General features: G+C 64.2%; 2 protein-coding genes across 8 annotated transcripts in view; both read right to left on the bottom strand.

Moving 5' to 3' along the window:
• Positions 1–322: 322 nt before the first annotated feature.
• HGFAC (HGF activator) lies at positions 323–7843 on the bottom strand. Of its 2 annotated transcripts, XM_055245921.2 has the most exons (15): positions 7730–7843; positions 6936–7116; positions 6699–6795; positions 6427–6506; positions 5687–5809; positions 5404–5535; positions 5114–5224; positions 4854–5028; positions 4497–4582; positions 3910–3930; positions 3512–3764; positions 2172–2311; positions 1768–1908; positions 1527–1675; positions 323–577 (listed from the first exon to the last, which is right to left on the bottom strand). In XM_055245921.2, exons 1-15 carry the CDS (start codon positions 7841–7843, stop codon positions 395–397), a joined length of 1986 nt encoding a protein of 661 aa, XP_055101896.1. In that variant the 3' UTR covers positions 323–394. The 2 variants fall into 2 exon arrangements, with proteins under 2 accessions (XP_055101896.1, XP_063475772.1); XM_063619702.1 differs by lacking the exon at positions 3910–3930.
• A 1978-nt stretch (positions 7844–9821) lies between these two features.
• The window catches only part of RGS12 (regulator of G protein signaling 12), a 149290-nt gene continuing 138818 nt past the window's right edge, over positions 9822–20293 (bottom strand). For 5 of the 6 annotated variants that reach the window (XM_055245792.2, XM_055245793.2, XM_055245799.2 and 2 more), the window contains 2 exons: positions 18556–19104; positions 9822–10280 (listed from right to left, as the gene is read on the bottom strand). In XM_055245792.2, coding sequence (XP_055101767.1) covers positions 10051–10280; positions 18556–19104 — 779 coding nt within the window. In that variant the 3' untranslated portion in view covers positions 9822–10050. Of the gene's footprint in view, positions 10281–18555; positions 19105–20293 lie in introns of those variants that run through there. The other variant, XM_063619365.1, reaches the window with a different exon arrangement.

Below are 20293 nucleotides of genomic sequence, written 5' to 3'. Positions count from 1 at the left end.
GTGGATCGGACCCCTCCACACCTGGGGGCCTGGACTTGGTTTCCACTTCCTGCCCTGGGACAACCCAGGTGCTGAGCCCTGGCCTGGCGCTGGCCTGGGAGGGGGCTGGACTCTGCTGGGGCCTGGAGAGACCCAGACCTGATCCCCTGACAACTCTCTGGGCCGTGGGGCCAGACCCCGCTGTGGGGCCACAAGCTCCATCTCCACTGAGAACCGTGCAGGCTCCAGAACGGCAGCCTGAGGCCTGCTGCGCATAGACCTGGGCCCCAGTCGTGGCCTGGAGGGGAAGGCGGGGCCGCAGGCAGGGGCCAGGCAGCGTGGGCCGGGTTCTTGGAAATATCTTTATTGTCAGCAAGGCAGGGAATGGTGGGAACCAGGGTGTCCCGCTGGAGGGTCAGGAGGGAGCCACAAGCCGCCTGGGAGGCCGTATCCGGTCGTTGATCCAGTCCACATAGTTGGCCACGCGGGTGTAGACCCCTGGCTTGTGGAGCCGCCCGCAGCCATCACCCCAGCTGATGATGCCATAGAGGTAAGCCACGCCATTCTTCTCGCAGGCCAGGGGCCCCCCTGAGTCGCCCTGGGCAGAGACGCTGGTCAGAGCCACCCTCCCAGGGGCCTAGCTCAGGGATCCCCCTCTCCCCCAAGTGGCAGCTTACAGACAGAGGACAAAGGCATTTCTGAGCAAGGGAGCTGATCCACTCTCCCGAACCTCATGAAAAGTGTCTCATTCCCTGGGGAAAGCACTGGCTGGGCCAGGGCATCCAACCACATTATTCCCCTTCCCGAAGCCACGGTCCCCCTCTCCCCACCAGCACACACCCTGTGTGGACCATACAGCCACCCTGTGTCCCAGCACCTCCTGAAATGACTTCTTCACTCCCTGGCAAACTCCTACACATCCCTCAGGACCAGTGCAAACACCCCCTCCTCCAGGAAGCCATCCTGATTTCCCCTAGCAAGGTCCAGTGGCAAGCCCCACCCACTCTACCACCCCTGGGCTTTGTGGCCTTGGAAGAGTGAATTGACTGCCTGGGGCTCAGGCTCCCCAGCTATAAAACAGGGGATAAAAGAGCTTTCGCATGCCAGGGTTGCCGTGCCTCCTGAGCACACAGGCCTGCAGAGCCCAGGATGTGGTTGGGCTGTTGGGCTTATTGAAGGTTGAAGAGCTGGTTTGAGAGAAGTCGGGGCAAAGGGGCCTTTGGTGCCTGGTGTCACACGGACAGCACTGCCTTGGGCTGGACGACCGGGAACTGTCCGGGCTCTGTGGGACCCCAGGCCCCTCTCAGAGCCTTCGTCTCCTCTTCTGCGTGAGGAGGACGCCCTTCTGGCAGAGGTCTGAGTGGCCCTGGGGTACTGGCCACCGACAGTAAGTGTGCTCCCTGCCCAGGGGTCCCTGGCTGGCCCTGCCAGGTTGGGGTACCACCAGGCTCTGGGCTCCCGAGGGGCAAGCATCTCGGAGACTCAGGACCAGCTGAGCCCCCACCAGTCAGGCCAGTCAGGTCCTGGTGGGGCGGGGACCAGCTCACCTGGCAGGCGTCGGACTTGCAGTCAAAGTAGCCGGCACAGAGCATGTTGGGGCTGATGTCAGTGCCGTAGACCTCAGGGCTGCTGCACTTGTGGTCGGCGACCAGGGGGACCAGGGCCTCCCGCAGGGAGCTGGAGTAGCCGCTCACGTCTACGGGACACAGTGCCCTCAGCGTGACACGCACACCGTGGCTGGCCACTGTCCACCCTGGCGGGGTGCTGGGCACCCCCCTCCCAACTCACTCTCGTCCAAGTGGCCCCAGCCTGCAATCTGGCACTTGTGTCCGGCAGGGAAGGTGCTGCCGGGCTCGGGCAGGCAGATGGGCTGCACGAACTGTGAGCGTGTGGCACAGCGGTCCCCTTTCTTCTTCAGCCGGATCAGGACTGATCAGAAGAGCGGCCAGGGTCAGCCTGTGGTGTGCAGGCTGAACGGGAGGCTGTCGGGGCCCGTGATGGAGGGAGGGTAGCCAGTGGTTTCCAAGGGGCAGCCTGGGAGATCTAGAAGGGAGTGGTGCCCTGTCCTCCCTGCCCTGCCCCCAGCTTCCCCCACACCACATGTCTGCCCAGCTCCTGCCCCTGTCTGGGCCTGGCCTGGGGGACACAGGGCCCACTTGCCCAGAGTGCGGCCACGACACGCTGGAGCTCACCGAGGTCGTGGTCGCTGGGGTTGAACACTGAGTACAGGGTGTACGGGATGTACTTCTCGATGCCGAAGGTCTGTGTCACGTCCGTCGTGCGGTTGAAGAAGTGCTGGCCCAGCACCACGGAGACACTCTCCCTGGGGGGGCTGTGCAAGGGGGGCTGGAGGCTGCATGGACCAGCCCTCCCCTGGCCACCAGGGTCACCTCTCCCCACCCCCTGTCAGGCCCACAGAGGCCAACGGTGTGGGACCCTGGTCCCGGGGAGAGGTCTGAGCAGGTGCCTGGGTGTGGGCTGTTGATATGGGGGAGACGGGGGTCACCAAGCAGGGGCTATTGCCAGTCACCCCCAGATCCGGGCATGGGAGCTGAAGTGCGGTGCCATCCCTCCGGACAACACTGGTCACAAGCCCTGGGGGGAGTCTCAGGCTAAGCCCAGGCAGGATCGGCTGCAAGGCCGGACCCGAGTGGGTAGAGACCTGGCCTGCTAAGGCCCTGCCCCAGCTTCCATCCACATTGTGGGGTCCCCAGATGCAGCCCTCACTCCTGCTGGGCACACAGCCCGGGCCCCTGGGTCAGCCTGGCTCCCATCTGCTGTGTGGAGGTCGCTCCACCCTGCCTCGGCCTCCTGCCCTGGGCTCCATATGGGGAACCCCACTTCTCCACACTGAGGAGGGCTCTGGCCCCATTTGCAGGCCCAGGAGCCGCCCGCTGCAGGTTCCGCAGGCCACGCAGGACCCCACCCTGGGAGCCGTGGTCCTTGAAAGGCTGCCAGACCCTCGGCTGGCCGGACCCCTGCCCCTAATTACTGGGGTGCCCATCGAAGGTGGAAGGGCGTCTGGCCCAGGCTGCTCCGTCTCAGGGTCTCCCCACTGGAGGCCCACCTCCCAGAGTGTGGGCCTGGGTGGCTGTGCGCCCCCACTGAGGAGAGCCGGCTGAGTGGGCTGGGCCTCAGTTTCCCTGGCTGTGCTTGGGCTCCTAGGGCTCTGACGCGTTGTCACTGCGCTCCCTGGCTCCCTACTGACAGCCAGGACTCTGGGAGGGGCGGGGCCTGCGGGGAGGACAGGACCTGGCCCACTGCACCCTCCACAGGCGCCGGGTCCTCTGTGGAAACACCCCAACCCCTGGGCTCCCTAAATAGGGACAGGGTTTCTGGAGTGTCCATTCATGCCCAGCTCAGGGCTGAGCCCCAAGTCCCAGAGAGGTCAGAGAGGGTGACCGGGGACCCCGGGAAGGGGTCAGCGGAGGCACCAGGATGGGGTCTGCAAGCGGGTGGGGACAGGAGCATAGTGACACTGGATGGCGTGTGGGGCCTCAGGGCAGGTGACTGGGGCCCAGAGGAGGTGCACCTGTGGGAGAAGCAGTGGGCGGCCGACACCACCCAGCAGGTGTGGACCAGGCTCCCGGCACAGAAGCTGTCCCCGATGTAGATGGCGGCCAGCCATGGGTGCGAGCCGGGCAGCGAGGAGGAGCCGCCGATGATTCGTGGCCGCAGGAACGTCCTCTTCTTGTGCCTCCTGCCACAGGCCTGGCGCCCCGGGGAGGCTGGCTCAGGGAGGGTCGCCAGGAGATCCGGTGACAGTTGGACTCTGGCGAGGGATTCTGGGAGCAAAGGTCACCGGGTCACACCCCTGGGGTTCACAGGGCCAGCCCCCTTCCACACACAGGCCCTACCCGGCAGGAGGCGCTGCAGAGGGCCATGGCCGGACCCCCTGTCCAAGCTGCTCAGGCCCTGGCGCCCGCCCACCTCTGCCCTCAGTTTCCAAATCTGTAGAATGGGGTTCAATGCCCAATCCCGAGGCTCTGTGAGGGCCAGAGGGGCTGGACACACGGAGGCCTTTGTGACCCCCTCAGCAGCCTGGAACCCCACAGCCAGCCCCAGCACAGTCAGAGACCCCCACATGAGAGCCCCGGGCTGGCCCCGCCTGGGTCCTAGGGAGCCGGGGGGCCTCTCCCCAGGGCAGGAAGCAGGTGGCCTCTGGGGGGGCTGCCCGCCCAGGGTCTGATGCCAGGGGTGCCTGTGGGGAGCCTGCACACTGTCCTCCCTGCACCTCCCTGAAAGGCTTCTGGGGCCATCCTGGGCATGGTCCAGGCTGGGCGGGTGTACCCCGAGGCCGTCGCCTGGTGACCAGGCCCCTGCAGCGGGCTGCTTCCCCACTGTGACCCCAGTACCGACCCACTGCGTGACCTTGGACCAGCCTGATCCTGTGAGCTTCAGTTTCCCCATCTGTCAGAGGTGCAGTAGCCAGGTGTGGGGAGGGGCTAGGAGGATCACGGGGAAAACTGCTGTGACCTCGGTGGGGCCCAAGGCAGCACCCCCCACCAGCCGCGCACCGCAGGCCTCCAGGCGGCAGTACTCCCAGGAGAGCGCGCTGTCCTTCACCACGTAGCACCAGGGCCTCTCGTCATTGTCCGGATTCCTGCGGTGCACGAGCGGGGGCTGGCGGGGAGTCACACTGCCCCTCGAAGAGGGCATGGGGAGGGGGCATCGGAATCCCCAGCAGGGTGGCTCCCCACACCTGGAGCAGTGGGAAGGGCGCGGCCCTCCCTCGGGCAGCCTCCCAGGCAGAGGTACCAGGGCCTGTCTGGATGGAGCTGGCCCCGCCTGGGTCCTAGGGAGCCAGGGGGCCTCTCCCCAGGACAAACCCTGCCTGCCCCGCGTGTGGTGGCCTGGAGTGGCGTGGTGCTGACCGGCAGTAGGCGTGGGGGCCCAGGCCCAGCAGGGCCGCGGCGCCCACTGAGTCCACGTGCAGCTCCTGGTAGAGCAGATCGGAGTTCCAGGCCAGGCAGCTGAGGCCCGAGGCTGAGGTGCTGGCCACGCCACGGTACCCAGTGCCGTTCCCCAAGAAGCAGCGCTCATCAGGCTCTGAGGGCAGAGGGGCAGTGAGGCCGGCCCACGGTGGGTCCACCCGGCACTGCCCCAGGGCACCCAGGGAGGCTGACCCACTCACCGATGTTGCAGAGCCGCCCGGCCAAGCCCGGTGGGCAGGCACACACGGTGGTCCCGGTGGCCACGATCAGGTGGCAGGTGCCCCCGTTCAGGCAAGGGCTGCTCAGACAAGCTGGGGGCAGGGCCAAGGAGCTGGGCCAGGGGCCACGCAGTGCCCACAACAGCAGAGTCGGGGCCGGGGTCCACCCCTTGTCCCTCGTTTCTGGGTGACCTCAGGCCATTCCTCCCACTCGGGTGGGGACAGGGACACCCGTCAGAGGTCAGTGGCACAGCTCACACCCCATGGCGCACCTGTATGTCGGGTGCCTTCGCACCGAGCCCGGCCCCCCAAGCACTCGCACTGTTCCACGTGGCCCTGGCGCACACGGACCCAGCGGTCGCCCCCCTCCAGGTACTCGTAGCGGGTCTCATCAAAGCATTTCTCTGAGGGGTGCACAGTAAGCCCTCACACCCTGGCCACCCGCTGTCCCGGTGCAGGGCCCCTGCCCTGCACTCGGGCGGCCACCTGTTCTCCCATCCTCCCGGGACTTGCTCCAGCCCCTGGACCCCTGCGGACCTCCAAGGCCCAGCTCACCCATGCCGCAGTCCTTGCCAGTGAAGGCCCGGGGGCAGCTGCAGTGGTAGGACTGGGGGTCCTGGGTATTGGAGCACGAGCCTCCATTGAGGCAGGGGCCGGAGGCACAGGGATCCAGGGCAGCTGGGGACATGCGGGAGGGGCCGTGAGGGGCAGGCTGGGAGCCTCAGGGTCCCTCTGCGACATCCCCTGCTTGCTAAGGCCTCCATCAGGCCCCAGTGAGGGGTTCTGAGAGCAAAGGGGCCCTCTCCACGCCCCTCGGGGTGCAAGGTCCCTGGGAGGGGCACAGACCTCCCCTTCCTCCCAGCGTCCCCCACGCAGCACCTGGGCCACTGGCCCAGCTGTGCATGTGGCTTTCTGGAAGCCCGGCACCCACACTGTCAGGCAGCAGCCCCCTCCCATGTGTCCCGGGACCCGTGTGAGCAGGGCGGCTGGCACCGCACCCCACAGACCCTGCCCACCTGTCCCCTGCCCGGGGCACGCCTGTGTGGCTGCAGGGCCTGGCCTCACCACCAGGCGGCGCCTTGGCCCCAGCGATGGCCACGCAGCCACCATGAGACGCAGGTCCGGCCTGGGAGAGGCTCTGGCCCTAAGTGGCACCCACCGGGGTTAACACCGGAGCTCTTCTTCTGCTCTGCTCCAGCCAGGACCCCTGCCCAGGTCCGCCCCATCCTCCCCTGGCCCCTCTGGCCTGGCCTAGCGCCCCCTGCCCGCCCCAGGCTACCCAACCCAGCACCCACCTGAGCCCCCTGGAGGCGGGGTGGCCTCCACACAGTAGCCCCAGGCCCTGTCCCGGTCGTAGTTGTGAGTTGTGGCACACCTGGGGGGCGACACCTGCGTGCATGGGGGTCCCAGGCAGAGGCCCCCCACCCCACCCCACCACCCTGGAGGGTCTGGGTTCACTGGGTCTGCCTGCTGCGTGGTGAGTGCCTACTGTGTGCCCGGCTCCCAGAGAAGTAGGCAGCGTGGGGCAGGTGACCCCAGCTCGGGCGCCCCGGCCGCCTGGACCCACCACTTCCTGTGGGCACTGCCCTCCGAAGTGCAGGCGTGGAGCATGCGGCCCCCGTAGCGGAAGGGGAACCTGCAGGGCCTCCCGTCCTCGGTGAGTGCTGTGGGGAGGGGGTGGCAGGGTCAGGGCTCCCTTGAGGGGCACCTGAGCCCCTCAGGACGTCCAGCCACAGCAGCCATGCTCCTCCCACCCAGCCCCAAGGTGAAGCACGACACCCCCTCCCGGGCCCACCTGACCCACCTTGGGCCTGGGGGCTACTGCTCGAGAGAACTGCCCTGGGCGGGGGCGGGAGCCCCCCACTTTGGGGTCCCTCTGCCTCTGGAGCACTTGTTGCTGGGGTCTCAGAGGTCACAGAGGTCACCAGGATAGTGGGGATCGCAGGGGTCGCTGTGGCATTAGGTTCTGGGGACTCCGTACGGTTCTAGGAGGAGCAGAAAGGGTGTCAGTGTGGGACGGATCCTCACACTGAGGTCCTGCCGGGCAGGAGGTCACAGCCCTGAGCCTGTTTCCATACTGGGGCCCCCAGATCTCGGAGCAGGTTCCTGGAGGACACACGACATTCCTGAGGCCTCAGCCAGGCCCTGACACCTTCCCCACCCTCGGCCCCTAGTTAGCACCTGCTCAGGGTCACTGCCCAGGCCCAGGCACTGCTACCCACCAGGCTTCAACCCTGACGTCAGTTCTCGGTGATGGGAGCAGCTAGGAGGCCCTCGGAGGTTCCCCCAACCTCACGCATCCAGACCCGACAAAGGCCCAGAGAGAGGGGGCAGCTCCCAGACCCATAGGGGCCCAGGCCAGGCCGCACAGGGATGACAGCCCCCAGGCGGGGGTCTGTGAGCCCAGGCCCCAGCCTCCAAGGCCAGCGCAGCACAAACCTGCCCTGTGAGGGCCAGCTTTCAACGTGAGCCCCCTGCTCAGACCTCCGCCCCCTCAAATCCCCACGCTCTGCAGTGACCCTCCCTCTGGCCTCCTCCCAAGGACCCCGAGTGGCCACAGGGAACCTCTGGTCGCACTGCGACAAGGTCACTGCTCACCCCGCCAGGCTGGGGCTGGAACCCCCGCGGCAGCAGCAGCAGCAGCAGGAGGAGGAGGAAGGGGCCCAGCCCCGGTAGGGGGCAGGGGCTGGGGACCCAGGCCCAGCGCCCCATGGCTCCTGAGCTGGCCTGAGGGGCAGTGGGAGGCGGGAGCAGAGCGGCCAAGGCAGGAGGGGTCAAGGCTTCGTGGCAATGATTAACCCTGGCTGCCTCCCAGGTCAGGCGGGCCCAGCCGGAGAGGAAGTCCCCGAGTCCCCTGGCCCCCACACCTGCTGCCCACCTCACTTTGACCCTACCTGGAAGCCCAGTTGTCTCTCTGGCCTCGGCCTACACGGGTCCTAGTCCTAGACCTGACACGGTCCTTGGGCCTCAGCTTAGAAGCCTCCTCCAGGAAGTCTTCCAGGATAATACAGATAGGTTGGGGCCTAGATGGTCTGGCACAGCTCCCAGTCCCTGCAGGCCACAGAGCTGGCCACCATCTGCCTGTGAATCGTCCATGATGAGAGCCACCACGGGTGCTGAGCCTTGGAGGTGTCCAGCCCTGCGCCCAGCACAGCAGAGACAGTAGCGGTGGGGATGGGACTGTCCCTGTCCCACAGACAGCAGCACTGGGGGCTCCTGGAGGGTTCGGTGCTGCCTCCTCTCGGTGGTCCCAGGGCTGGCCAAAAGGCCAGGCACAGGGAGGAGAGGGGCCACGCAATGGCTGAGTGCAGCACATGATGACCTGAGACCTGCCCCACCTGCCTATCCTGGCTCTGGGGGTGGCCAGGGCCCCCCAGCAGCCCCTGGCAATGTTCAGAGTGTCCCTTCCTCCCCAACTCCCACACAGACCCAGGAGTTCACTCCAAAAGCCTTTCCAACCCCAGCTCCCCACCGCCACCTGGATGGTCCAGGCCAAGTCTGCGGAAGCACAACCCTGGGCCAGGTACGCTGGGGCCTGGGATGGGGACGCCACTGCCACCCGGATGGAGCTGGAGTCATGGAATTCGTGACTTGGGGCTGTGGGCAGAGCTGCCTGAGGAACCTCTTCTGCAATACTGAGGCAGCCGCCACGGCGCCTCAGGTTCCCCGAGTCAGCAGCCGCATCCCAGGGATGCCGAGGTGGGAGGAGGGGCAAGTGAACCACTGTGGCCTGGAGACCAGCGAGGGCTGAAGGTGCCTCCCTGTATACCCTAAACCCCCTCTCTCTGTCCCCCATTTGCCTATCTGTGCAGAGGGAGAGAGAATGGACACCCACCGACCACCCAGCTTGACACCATGGGCCCCAGGGGACACAGTGGACATGGAGGTGTGGTGGGCCCTGGGAGCACGGTGAATGCGGGGGCGTGGTGGGCCCTGGGAGCAGGGTGGACGTGGGCTCATGCTGGGTCCTGGGGGCACAGTGAATGCAGAGGTGTGGTGGGCCCTGGGGCCACAGCGGGCACCGTGGTGGGTGGTACACACAGCTGGTACTGGGCTTCATCTTCCATTCCGACCCCTCCCCCAGCCCCCTTCCTAGAGCACCACTAAGTGGGGTGCATCCACTCCCTGGAAGCTTCTAGAACAGCCCCAGGGGACTGGCTGTGCTCTCAGGCCTCTAGGATGCTCTCAGGAGCTCACCAACCACCCTGGACTGAGGGTACTCGGCGTTAGGGGTTCCATCAAGGCAACTTGGGGAATGGCCCTGCCTCTTCTGACTCGACCCAGCCCCCATGGCCCCGGCCTCCCCCGCAGCCACACCGGGCTCCCTCTCTGTAATCAGACCCTCCTTAGCCCCAGGGCCTCGGCACAGGCCCAGGGCTCTTTCTAGACTTCCTGTGCCGTCAAGTTGCAGTTTACATGGTCCCTCCCCAGAAAGGCCCTCAGACCACCCTGCTAAACAAGGCCGGGGCAGGGTCCCCACGTGACGGCGAGAGCCACAGTCTCTGCCATCTGGTCCTGGCCCTCAGGCCCCAGGAGCCAAGCTTCCCTCTCCTCAAAGCCCCCTTGACCTTACCCTGGGGCACTTCTCCTCCTCAGGCCCCTCTGTCTCCTGCACGACCTCCTGGGGATGTGCTCAGAGTCCCCGAGAATGAGGAGTCTGTGTCCCCAGCACCCAGCACCAGGCCGACGCTTGGGTCCTCAGAAATGCTTTATTGGGCAGCAGGGGGCCAGGGCCAGAGAGCCCCATGGCCAGCATGGTGAATGTCTGGGGCCAGTGCCTCCAGCGAGGTCACCCCCTGCCCTCCTGGCTGGGCTCCTGAGGGTGTGGTGGCCGGGGTGGCCCCTCTGAGGCCCACAGAATCCACCTGGGCTGCCCCACCCCGACGTGTCCACAGGAGGGTTGGCCAGGCCAGGGCAGCTCAGACGAAGGTGGCGTGGTGCGCACCGGCCTTGGGCTTGGCAGGCTCACCTGGGACGGGGCTCAGGCCAGGGAGGTCTGATGTAGGAGGCCCACCACTGGCCTGCGACCTCCCAGGGTCAGCCCGTGCCCCCGCTATGCCACCATCCCGCCCGGGCGCCAAGCCGGTTACAAGATCCACGTCGATGATTCTGTTGACCGGGAGGCCTTGGCTGCCATGGGTCCCACTTCCTGTCACAAGGAGAAGAGAAGCTGTCACTTGCCTGGCCCGGCCCTGGGCCCCCGGAACCCACCCGCTACCCCGAAGGCCCCTGCACAGACACTGGGCATGGGACGGGTTCCTGAAATACCCCAAACACATCCCAGAGGCAGCTGGCCTCCCGCTGTGGGCCTCCAGGCTGGGGCAGGTACGCCCAGGGGAGGTGCAGTGTTCCCAGAGCCCTCCGCAGAACACCTGCCACCAAGTGGGGGAGCCGACCCACTCAGAAACCCCACCACCCTGCTTCCCCACTGTAGCTCAGGAACAGAGCTGGGCCCCCGGCGGAGCCCCCGCCCCAACTGCCCCCCAATTCCTCCTGGGGGCGTCCTCAGGGCCCACCCCCAGGCCCAGGGCCCATCTTCAAGGGCCACCCCCAGGGGGCTGAGCACTAGGGTTCAGTTCCAGATAGGCTGGACCCTCTTGGCCTGGTGGAACGGGCCCTGAGCCCTGAGTCTGCTGCCCCATCCCACCCTACCAGGCTGGCCACCTGCTCGCCCACCTGGCTCGCTGCCTCGGCACCTTCCTCACCGCACACACCCTGCTCTGGGCCTGCCTGTCATGTCCCCTCCCCTCCATCCCTGACCCCCCTACTGAGGCCCCTCTTTCCGGCTGGTCAGTGACTCTGGCCCCACTTCTGGCTCCAATGCTCTCTCTAGCCCCAGGAGATCCCGGCTGCCTGAACCGGCCTTGGAAGCTTCTAGACCCAACGTGGGTAGGCCATCTCCTTGCCAGCACCCCCAGGAGGCCTCCCTACCCAGGGCGTCACTGCTCTGCCACATCTGGTGACCTCCACGTGGATCCCTGGAGGACACAGTCGTGTCTACGCCAGGGTGGAGTCCCCAGGAGCCAAGGAAGGGTGGGGCCAAGGAAAGTGAATGGTGCACGCAGAGTGGCTGGGCTCACGCGCTGCCCGGAGCTCCATGGCAGGACCCCAGGGCCTGGGCAGGGGCAGTGAAGCCCCCCGGGCTGGGAGAGCCCAGCCCTTCCCCGCCCAGTGACCCCACCCCCGCATCTGTACAGTGGGGGTGACGCTGCCGACCCGCCCAGTGACCCCACCCCCGCATCTGTACAGTGGGGGTGACGCTGCCGACCCGCCCAGTGACCCCACCCCCCCATCTGTACAGTGGGGGTGACGCTGCCGACCCGCCCAGTGACCCCACCCCCGCATCTGTACAGTGGGGGTGACGCTGCCGACCCGCCCAGTGACCCTACCCCCCCATCTGTACAGTGGGGGTGACGTTACCGACCCGCCCAGTGACCCCACCCCCGCATCTGTACAGTGGGGGTGACGCTGCCGACCCGCCCAGTGACCCCACCTCCCCATCTTTAAGTGGGGGTGACGTTACCGACCCAGAGGAGCGGGCTTTGGGGGCAGGTTCCTGCGTGCCCAGCGTCTCTCCCAGGCAGGGGTCCAGGAGCTCCCTTCCTCAGTGAGCCTGGGGCTGAGGCCCTGAGACAGTCACATCTATGCCAGGGTGGAGACCTTGAGGCGCCTATGGGGTGGCAGGGGCACCAGGCCTGGGCCCACAGCAGACAGACTGCAGGAAGAGCCAGCCCCTGGCAGATGAGAACCAGGGACAGGGGGTCCCTGCTACCAACTGCTGCCCTCCGCAGGTGAACCAAAGGCCTGGGAAGGTGAAGACCCTCCCCGATCTACAGTTCTGAGATCCCTGAAATGGCCGCAGGGTCCTTGCTACTCCAGCGGCTCCGTGGCCACCAAGGTCCCCAACCCCAGTGTGCCCCTCCTCACCCTCACTCCAAGCTTCAGGAGGCAGCCTCCATGAGGCACCTGTGAACAAGTCCGGGCTGCGGGAAGAAGGTGTGGCTCCCCCCTTCAGCATGTCCAGCCCGTCCTCTTGAACAGGTCCCAGCAGTGGCCCCAGAGGCCCTCATTCTGGCCTCGATGCAGCAGCCCAGCCAGTGTGTGGGAGCTGTGTGGGGCCTGTGTGTCTTACTCAGCCAGGCCCGGTGGAGATGTCATCTGGGGGTGCACGGGTCCACGTGGAGCAGCTGAGACTAGAAACTTCTCCCAGTCAGGCCTCTGCTCATTCAGTAAGTGTCCTACTAGGTTCTGCCAGGGCTAGGAGCTAGCCCTGCCCCCAGGGGACAAGGGGACAGCTCTGCCCATCTCCTTCTTGTCACCAGGTCCCCATGGCTCCGGATGCCACGCTGCAGGGCTGGGAGATATCAGGTGTGGGGAGAAGCAGGGGTTTGCCCCCCGTCGCCGGTCAATACCATGGGCATTTGGGCATTTGCCTGGAGTGTTCACAGGGCTCTGAAGGGGCCTGCAACCCCACACATGTCCAGAAGCCCGGCTCTACCCCACCAGCCCCACATGGACAGATGGGAGGACAGGCCCCTGTGGGCCCCAGGAAGCTAGCATGCTCAGGACGGGATCAACACTTGTTTCTGGAGACAGGACAGCCCTGTACGGACCAAGGATGTCCACATTACAAGGAGGGGGCCACAGCCAGGCCCTTCCTGCCTGCGGGACCCAGCCTCGCCCTCCTGTGCAGGGCAGCCAGCCCCAGGCCTGTGACTCAGCCGCCTGGCCCAGCCCTGAGCAGCGCGCAGCCTCACCACCCGCATGCCAGGGCCTGCCCCGGGAGCACCTTCCTGCCCAGCATTTCCCTGGCAGGGATGGCAACACAGAGGACCCAGCAGAGCCTGCGCCGACTCCAGAGGGGCCTGGCCTCCTGGTCTAACTCCCCGTGCCGCATCTCCAAACATCCAGACCTGAGGCCACACTGGGATCTTGTTCCCTGTCACTTGGGCCACCTGTGAACCTCTCCACTCCCTGGCGCCCCACAGCTCCCTGCCCTCTGCTGGCTGGTCCTGCCGGCTCCGACTGTGCTGTCCAGCCTTCCCAGGAGGGGGTCCTGCTGGAGGCCCTACAAGATGCAGCAGGAAGCCCCTCTTTCCGCATGGGCGGGCCCCTCACCGGCTGCCGGTCGCCCCCAGGCCTCCCAGACACTTGTCCATGAGTGTCTCTGTGCCAGCCACTGCCAGCTGCTCTGGCCTAGGCCTGGGGCAGGACCCCGCCCCACCCTGGTCCTCAAGGCTGAGTCAGGAACCCTGGCAGGCACAGCAGGAGCAGGGGCACGGCCTGAGCCCTCCCAGGCTCTCCTTCCAGACCCAGGCCGGGCACCTATCCCACTGCCCTTCCTCCCCCCAGAGGGACCCCGTCCCCCAGGCACTTTGCTCAGCCTCTGCCTCCATGCCCCAAATCATCTGTGCTGCCACGTGCAGCCACTTCCTCTCTTAAGCCTCCCCAGCGCCCCTTGCAAGCTCGCTGGGCACAAGGACACCCAGGCATGGCTGAGCCGGCTCACACTGAGAACATGGCAGGAAGAGGGGAGCAAGGGGAGCCAGAGGCTGGGACCCCACAATCCACTCTGGCTCCCAAGGCCCCTTCCCTTCCCAGCCTTATCCCCACAGCACACCCCACGGACTCCTGCCGAGGCCTGTGCACTCTGCTGATGGGCCCCCATGGGAAAGAGAGCCCCCCAAGAACCCTAGTTCCAGTGTGACCTCCCCCCAAGGTCCCCCTGTCCATGTGGGTCCCCAGCCAGGATCATGACTGTGTGTGACGGGCTGGGGCTGGGATAGAGCTCCTCAAATATTTGCTGGGCATTGGCGAGGGAGTGGACAGCGCCCAGCAGGGTGCACAGTGTGGTGAGTGGGGAACAGGGGAGTGGGGCTGACTCAGGGCACAGGAGTGCATGTGGCAGACCCCAGGGAGGGGCTTCAGGCTGGAGCTCCAGCAGTGCCAGCTGAGATGGGCACAGGGGGCCAGTCCTGGAGGGAACGTGGGGGTGGGCCAGGTCACAGTCACTTGCGCCTTCAAGAGACTTCCACTCTGCAAGACCTGGCTGGAATTCAGGTGGAAGGCAGCCACTTCAGGGGAGGAGTGGGGGCAACCTAGGGTGGCTTGTGGTGGGATCCAGGAGGATCACGTGTCACAACCAGGCTGGGGGCTGCGGAGGAGGGCCCAGGCCAGCTGGTCAGTTCAGGAAGCGCCTGGGGAGCCATGGAGCTGGGCAGGAGCCAGGAGGTGCTCTGGGGAGAGGGGGCTCTGGGGAGAGGGGGCTCTGGGGAGAGGGGGCTTTGGAGAGGCACCTAGCAGATGCCCTCAGCAGCTTTGCAGGCCGGGGCCCGGTGGCAGGCTCCCGGGGCTGTGTCCCCAAGAAAGCCAGAGCTCTCAATCCACATTAGAGTGAGGGGGTCTAAGCTGCATCTGTTCCTGCGGAGGGCTGGGCACAGGAGCTGCCGAGGAGGCCTCTCTCACAGGAGTGGCTCTGGACAGAGCAGGAGCCAGGTGGGGCTGCATCCTCATCCGGGCCTCAGCAGGTACAACACAGTGGCCATGCCACGGGGGGTACTTTCACCCCCAGGGTGAGGGGGCGTGACCTCACTTCCAGGCTGCAGAAGCCCCGGCAGGCAAGCATCGCACACCTAGCGGGTGGCTGAGTTCCGGGCGCCCTGAGAGCAGCCACTGGGCCCAAATGTGTCCCTTGGGGACACTGGCAGCTGTGACACTGGGGCCTCCAGGTTGAGTGACCCCTGCCCCCACCCAGTGAGCTGCCCCAGGGGACCCCAGCCCCAGGACAGCTATGAGGGGACCCCTCCTGGGGCGGTGCCTAGCATCTCCCTGCCGGCAGGTGGAGTCTGTCCTCTTGGGACGTCTGCACCAGGAGCTCAGCCAGGCCATGGGGCTGGGCACTCAGCCTTACCAAAGGGGCTGGGAGGAGCCACTGGCCTCCAGCCCCCAGCCAGGACCCCTGACTGTCACCTTGCAGCCAGCTGGGCAGCAGTGAGACCACCCAGCTCCCGGGCTTTCTGTTGGAAACCAAGCAGATCTAGTTAAGGCGGCAACTGGGAATTATTACCAACGCAACTGTAAGAACCCGTTTTAAGACGGCACGTACGGAAGGAGCACTGTGCATTGGAAACTCGGGTGTGGGTGCACGCGACCTTTTGAATGCCTGTTTCCTTTGTGAAAATACAAAGCGCAGACATCTGCTTCAGTGCAGGGGTGGAAGATGACTGCTAAAGGCGGGACACAGCAGTGCTGGAGGGACAGCTGCTCCCTCCCCACGAAAACAGAAGGTGAGCATTTTCGAGGGCCCGTGTCAAGACACAGATATGCACAAAACACGTGCCATGCAGACACATGGCAGGTGCACACACTGACACATGCCACACGAACACACACCAGGCGTGCACGCACACGGGCATATCTGCCTGACACACTGGTATGGTTTGGCTCTGTGTCCCCACCCAGATCTCACCATGAACTGTGATGATCCCCAGGTATCAAGGGTGGGACCAGGTGGAGGTGACTGGATCATGGGGGTGGTTCCCCCCATGCTGTTTTCATGACAGTCAGTGAGTCTCAGGAGAGCTGAGGGTTCTGTAAGCGTCTGGCATTTCCTCTGCCGGCTCTCTTACTCTCTCCTGCTGCCCTGTGAAGAGGTGCCTTCTGCCATGACTAAGTTTCCTGAGGCCTCCCCAGCCATGCAGAACTGTGAGTCAATTATACCTCTTTTCTTTATAAATGACCCAGTCTCGGGTATTTCTTCATAGCAGCATGAGAATGGCCTCATACACACAGCACCGTGTGGACACATGCACACCCCTGCCAGCGTGCCCTGCAGCCTCATGAGGGGTCTGGCACTTCTCCCGCTTGCAGCCTCTGTTGTGTGTGTCAGGCAGCTAAAGCTCAGGGCCATTAGATTGGGTGGCCAGGCAGCAAGTGGCCAAAGGGAAAGGAGACCCACCCACACGCCTCCAGGGATCAGACATGCATGGGGGCACCGGCCAGCCTGCAGGGCCTGACAGGTCTCGGTGCATGGTGCTGGGGCTAGACAGACGGGGTGGAGTGCCGCGTGGCGTGTGGCGCTAGGGCTAGAAGCACGGGGTGGTGCAGTGCATGATACTGAGGCTAGAAGGGCGTGGTGGAGCACCATGTGACGCTGGGGCTAGAACAGGGTGGCATGGCACTTGGTGCTGGGGCTAGGATGGTGTGGTGTGGCATGTGGCACTGGGGCTAGGACGGTGGCACAGTGCATGGCACTGAGGCTGGAATGGCAGGGGGGCATGGCACAGCTCTGTGGAGACTCCCCCTACCTCAGGGCTGTTGCTGGCAGCCCCCACGCGTAGCTGGCATGCTGCCCACCGTGGCAATGGGGAGGGCGGGAGCCCGTGGGCTTGGCTGCACCTCCTGTTGTGTTTCTCACCCCGGATGCTGGGTCCAGGGCAGCTGCCACATTGTGAGGAAGCATCCCACAGCAACGGTCAGCGGCAGAGAGCGTGACCCGGGATGACCCCCAAGCTCCTAAACCCTGACAATGGACGGGTCAGCACTCGGTCCAGGCTCGCCCCGGCCCACAGATGTGAAAGAGGTTCCATCAGGCCACCATGGCATTCACAGCCTGTTTCCTTTGCCGCCATGGGCAGGTGAACTCTCCAATACAGAGAATCCCATTAGAGTGGGGGTTCCAGAAAGCAAGCTGCACAGAGCAGTTTCCGTCCCAAGGCCCCCCAGCAGGCTGAAGCCAACATCACCAGGAAGACTGGGCAGGTCCTCAGCAGTTGTCCTGTGTTGCCACGGACAGGCATGTGGAGGACACACACCTAGGACCTATGGCCAAAGCCACTCCCACCTCCTTCTCCCCCTACGTGGGTCTGTCTTGCCCTCCCAGGCAGCCTGACACGCCACACCTGTGCACAGAGCCAACCACAGCCCCAGGGCTGCGGGGTCGGGGTGTGTGTGCGGGACTGCAGCCCGAAGACCAGCAGGCCAGCTCATCTCAGCACCCGCCACAGGGCCACCAGCTCTTCTGCTGTCCCGCCACACAGCTGTGCTGCTGGGAGCACACTAGGTGCTCAAGAGTTCTGTTCAGTGGATGGTATACTTTTAAAAGCCAGTAGATTACGGTAAATCCACTTAATCTCCTAAAAATGTGTGATATTTCCCCTAGATTAAAATACTTTTATTATTTTCTAAAGTGGAAACAAAGTTTCAAATGAGAAAGAAAATTTGTAAGCCAGTCCAGTGATGATGTCCAGAATTTATTACTCCTGGAAGAACAGACTCAAAACGCAGGTGAGAGCCACCACATGGGTGTCCACCAAGACGGATGGAGGGGGACTCAGGCCAGGGGTGGAGCTGCAGAGTGGCACCGGTGGGCACGCTGGGCACCTCAGGCTTTCTTATCCAGGCGTGTCCTGGCTGGGAAAGGGGCCAGGGAGCCCCTCCCATGCCACAAGTGGCCTCCAAAGGCCCAGATATGTACAGATCTACAGACGTGTACTCCCTGGTTCCCCGACGAGGTCCAGGCTACAGGTCTAACAAGACCAAACCCTGTGGCCGGCCTCTCACTGCCATCAGCATCCTGGACCAGGGCGCAGGACGGAGAGGCACTCCCATCGCCCCCAGCAGCAAACCACAGCAGAGGCGTCCATGCACCCCGAGCACGCTCCATGACACGCACCCTGAGCGGCTCCTCTCTCCAGGGGATGGCCACGCAGGCCACAGAGGCCACGGCCCTCGGACCCCTGCAAACACTGTTCCCTACCGGCTGCTGGGAGCCTCGCCTCAGTTTCTGGTATTTGTGGCTCACGGAAACATCCGCGCTGCCAGGCCATCCTGTTCACCTTCACTCACTGAATCCCCTGCTTCCTTTGAGAAATGCCCGTGACACCCGCGGTCAGGGAGCCCTGCTGACGTCACCTCCGCTCCCGAGAACCCACACCACCTGCCACGGGGGCTGCCGGTGGGTCCCAGCTGCACTCTCAAGGCTCTTCCGAGAGCCTGTGTCTGGGAGCCCTCTCCTGCTATGAACACAAGGGCCTTCACTTTCTCACTCAAGACAAATGCTATTTTTTCCAGTCTTGAGACTGAAACACTAAAAATGATAGCTGTCCAGATTTGGAAAGGAATGCCTCCATTTTCAGAAACCCCCAGGCCTCACCCAGGGTGTTCCCAGACCTGGCTGCAGGCACTGCCATGCATCATTCCTGCAAGAGCCTCTCGGGACACCAGGATGCCTGCCCAGAGCGCCTCGGGGGGACCATCCTGACAGACACTGGCCTGGGGCCCCACGAGCCCATCCTTTCCAAGAGGGCCAAGGAAGTCCCCAACCAGCAAACAGTGGCAGCTGGGGGCCCACTGTCCTTTCTGACTGGAAGCTGAGCAGACCACGCTGACGGGGCCAAGGTGGAGGGATCAGAACCTGGAGGTACCTGGTCTGGAAGGTCCTGGCATGTCCTGGGGGGCAGAGGGTGGCGGCAGCAAGCTGCTGTTGGGGCTGCTGATGTCCCCCTCCCCCATCAGCGTCAGCTCGGCCACGTGCTCATCCTCCACTGTCTGGATGCCCCCGGCCTCCACTTCCTGAGACTGCCTCTTCCAGATCTGCGCAGTGCCCTCCTGCGCAAGGGAGACGGGGGACTGGGCAGTGCAGAAGGGCCCGCTGGGAGACTTCTGCCCAGGGGGGGTCGTCCCGGGAGGTCCAGGGGGGCTGGGGGCTGAGCCCGGGCTGGTGGACGGGCTGTCGCTGCTCTCCTGGGCTGGCTCCCACTGCTCGCTGGGCTGGGAGGCGCTCTCCCGGCCATTGCCTGTGGCGCTTCTCTTGCTAAAGCCCTTGGCCACAGCAGCTGAAGTGGGGAGGGTGAGTTCTGTGGAACCAGGAGGTAAACGGAGGAACTCTGGCAACACCAGGTCTTCCTTCCTTAGCAGCCCACGTTGGTCATCTGCTCTGTTGCTCTGAGCTTTGGAAATAAGCTCAAAAAACTCTATTGGAAGAAAACCCAGAGTGACCGTGTTTTAGAGAGTTTCACATTAATGCCCGTCACAGCAGAACATTCTAGAAAGCTCTCATCCTGGGCTGCCCTAATGCCCTATCAGCTGTGGGTCAACAAGAGCCCTTTTCCGTCCACACTATCTTCCCACAGACAGCAGAAGGGACAGCCCTGGGGCTTCTAGCACACTGTCTTCAGGAGTCTGAAAAAGCTGTGTACTCCCTGAAAACCACGCTGTGTGAGGTCCAGACTTGAACAAACAAGACACTCGACTCAACACGGTTATGCGCTGATGCTGAGTGGGAAACTGTGGGACTCTCTGGCCTGGGCTTTCAATTTAACACTTGGGGCCCTCTGAGGACTGGCCCCCTTCTCCGGTTGGTCAGCGTCTGAGGCACCCCCACCGAGTCCCAGCTGCAGCTGCAGTCCTCAAAGGCAGGAGCAGAATTAACCCAAGGAAGGGAGGAGAGGAAGGCCCTGAGACGGGTGGTCTGGGAAGGGGCACCCTCAAATCCACGCCTGCCTCTCGGGGTCACTGCCTCTGGGCAGAGGGTGGTCCTCCCAGGCCTAGGGCAGAGGGGGCAACACGTGCTCTCCCTCTCCCTGCTGAAGCTCCACAGCCCCGAGGGGCCAGGACAGGTGCCCCGGGCCTCCCACTGCCCAGCCACTGCGGGGACCTGCAGGCGCCTCCAGCTTCTTCACTGGCTCCTCCAGAACTCTCCTTCTCTTACCTGGGCTGGGTTTTCTAGTGTCGCAGGCCCCAAGGCCACCATTCCAGGGAGATGGCATCTAAACTGGGCTTTCTCTAGCATTGGAATTACGCTCAGAGTTTTTAACAACTATAAGGAATCTCAAATCTCCGACTTCACTGGTTCTCAGAAACATACAAGCTTCAAAGAGGGCGTGTGATTTACTTGTGCTTGGTGGCCAACAAAGGCTGGAGATGTGTTTTAGTTTTACCGTGAGGTCAGACTCCACAGCCAGCCGTGACAAAGCCGTGACAAGCCAAGTGGACTGGCAAGTACGCCCTGGATGAAAATTCAGGTCACAGTGACAGCTGTTGGTTTTGATTCTGTTTTCAATGCTTCTCTTTGTTATAAACTTCTGGAGAAAAAGCAGCTTCAAGAAAGGACTCATCTCTCCATCTCAGTTTTCCAGTGTACCTGTTGTCTCTCCCGGAGGC

Source organism: Symphalangus syndactylus, chromosome 16, assembly GCF_028878055.3.
Source record: "Symphalangus syndactylus isolate Jambi chromosome 16, NHGRI_mSymSyn1-v2.1_pri, whole genome shotgun sequence".
NCBI lineage: Eukaryota > Metazoa > Chordata > Mammalia > Primates > Hylobatidae > Symphalangus > Symphalangus syndactylus.
Note: the sequence above shows the minus strand (reverse complement) of the source record. Positions and strands in the feature narration are given on the sequence as shown.

Bases quoted from the DNA above. Each gene is read 5' to 3' on its own strand.
- HGFAC (XM_055245921.2), bottom strand. From the start codon at position 7,843: ATGGGGCGCTGGGCCTGGGTCCCCAGCCCCTGCCCCCTACCGGGGCTG. The intron at 5,029-5,113 runs GTGAGTGGGTCA...CTCTGCCCTCAG, and splicing joins CGGGCGGCTCTGCAACATCG to AGCCTGATGAGCGCTGCTTC. The intron at 4,583-4,853 runs GTCAGCACCACG...CGTGCACCGCAG, and splicing joins GGCCCCCACGCCTACTGCCG to GAATCCGGACAATGACGAGA.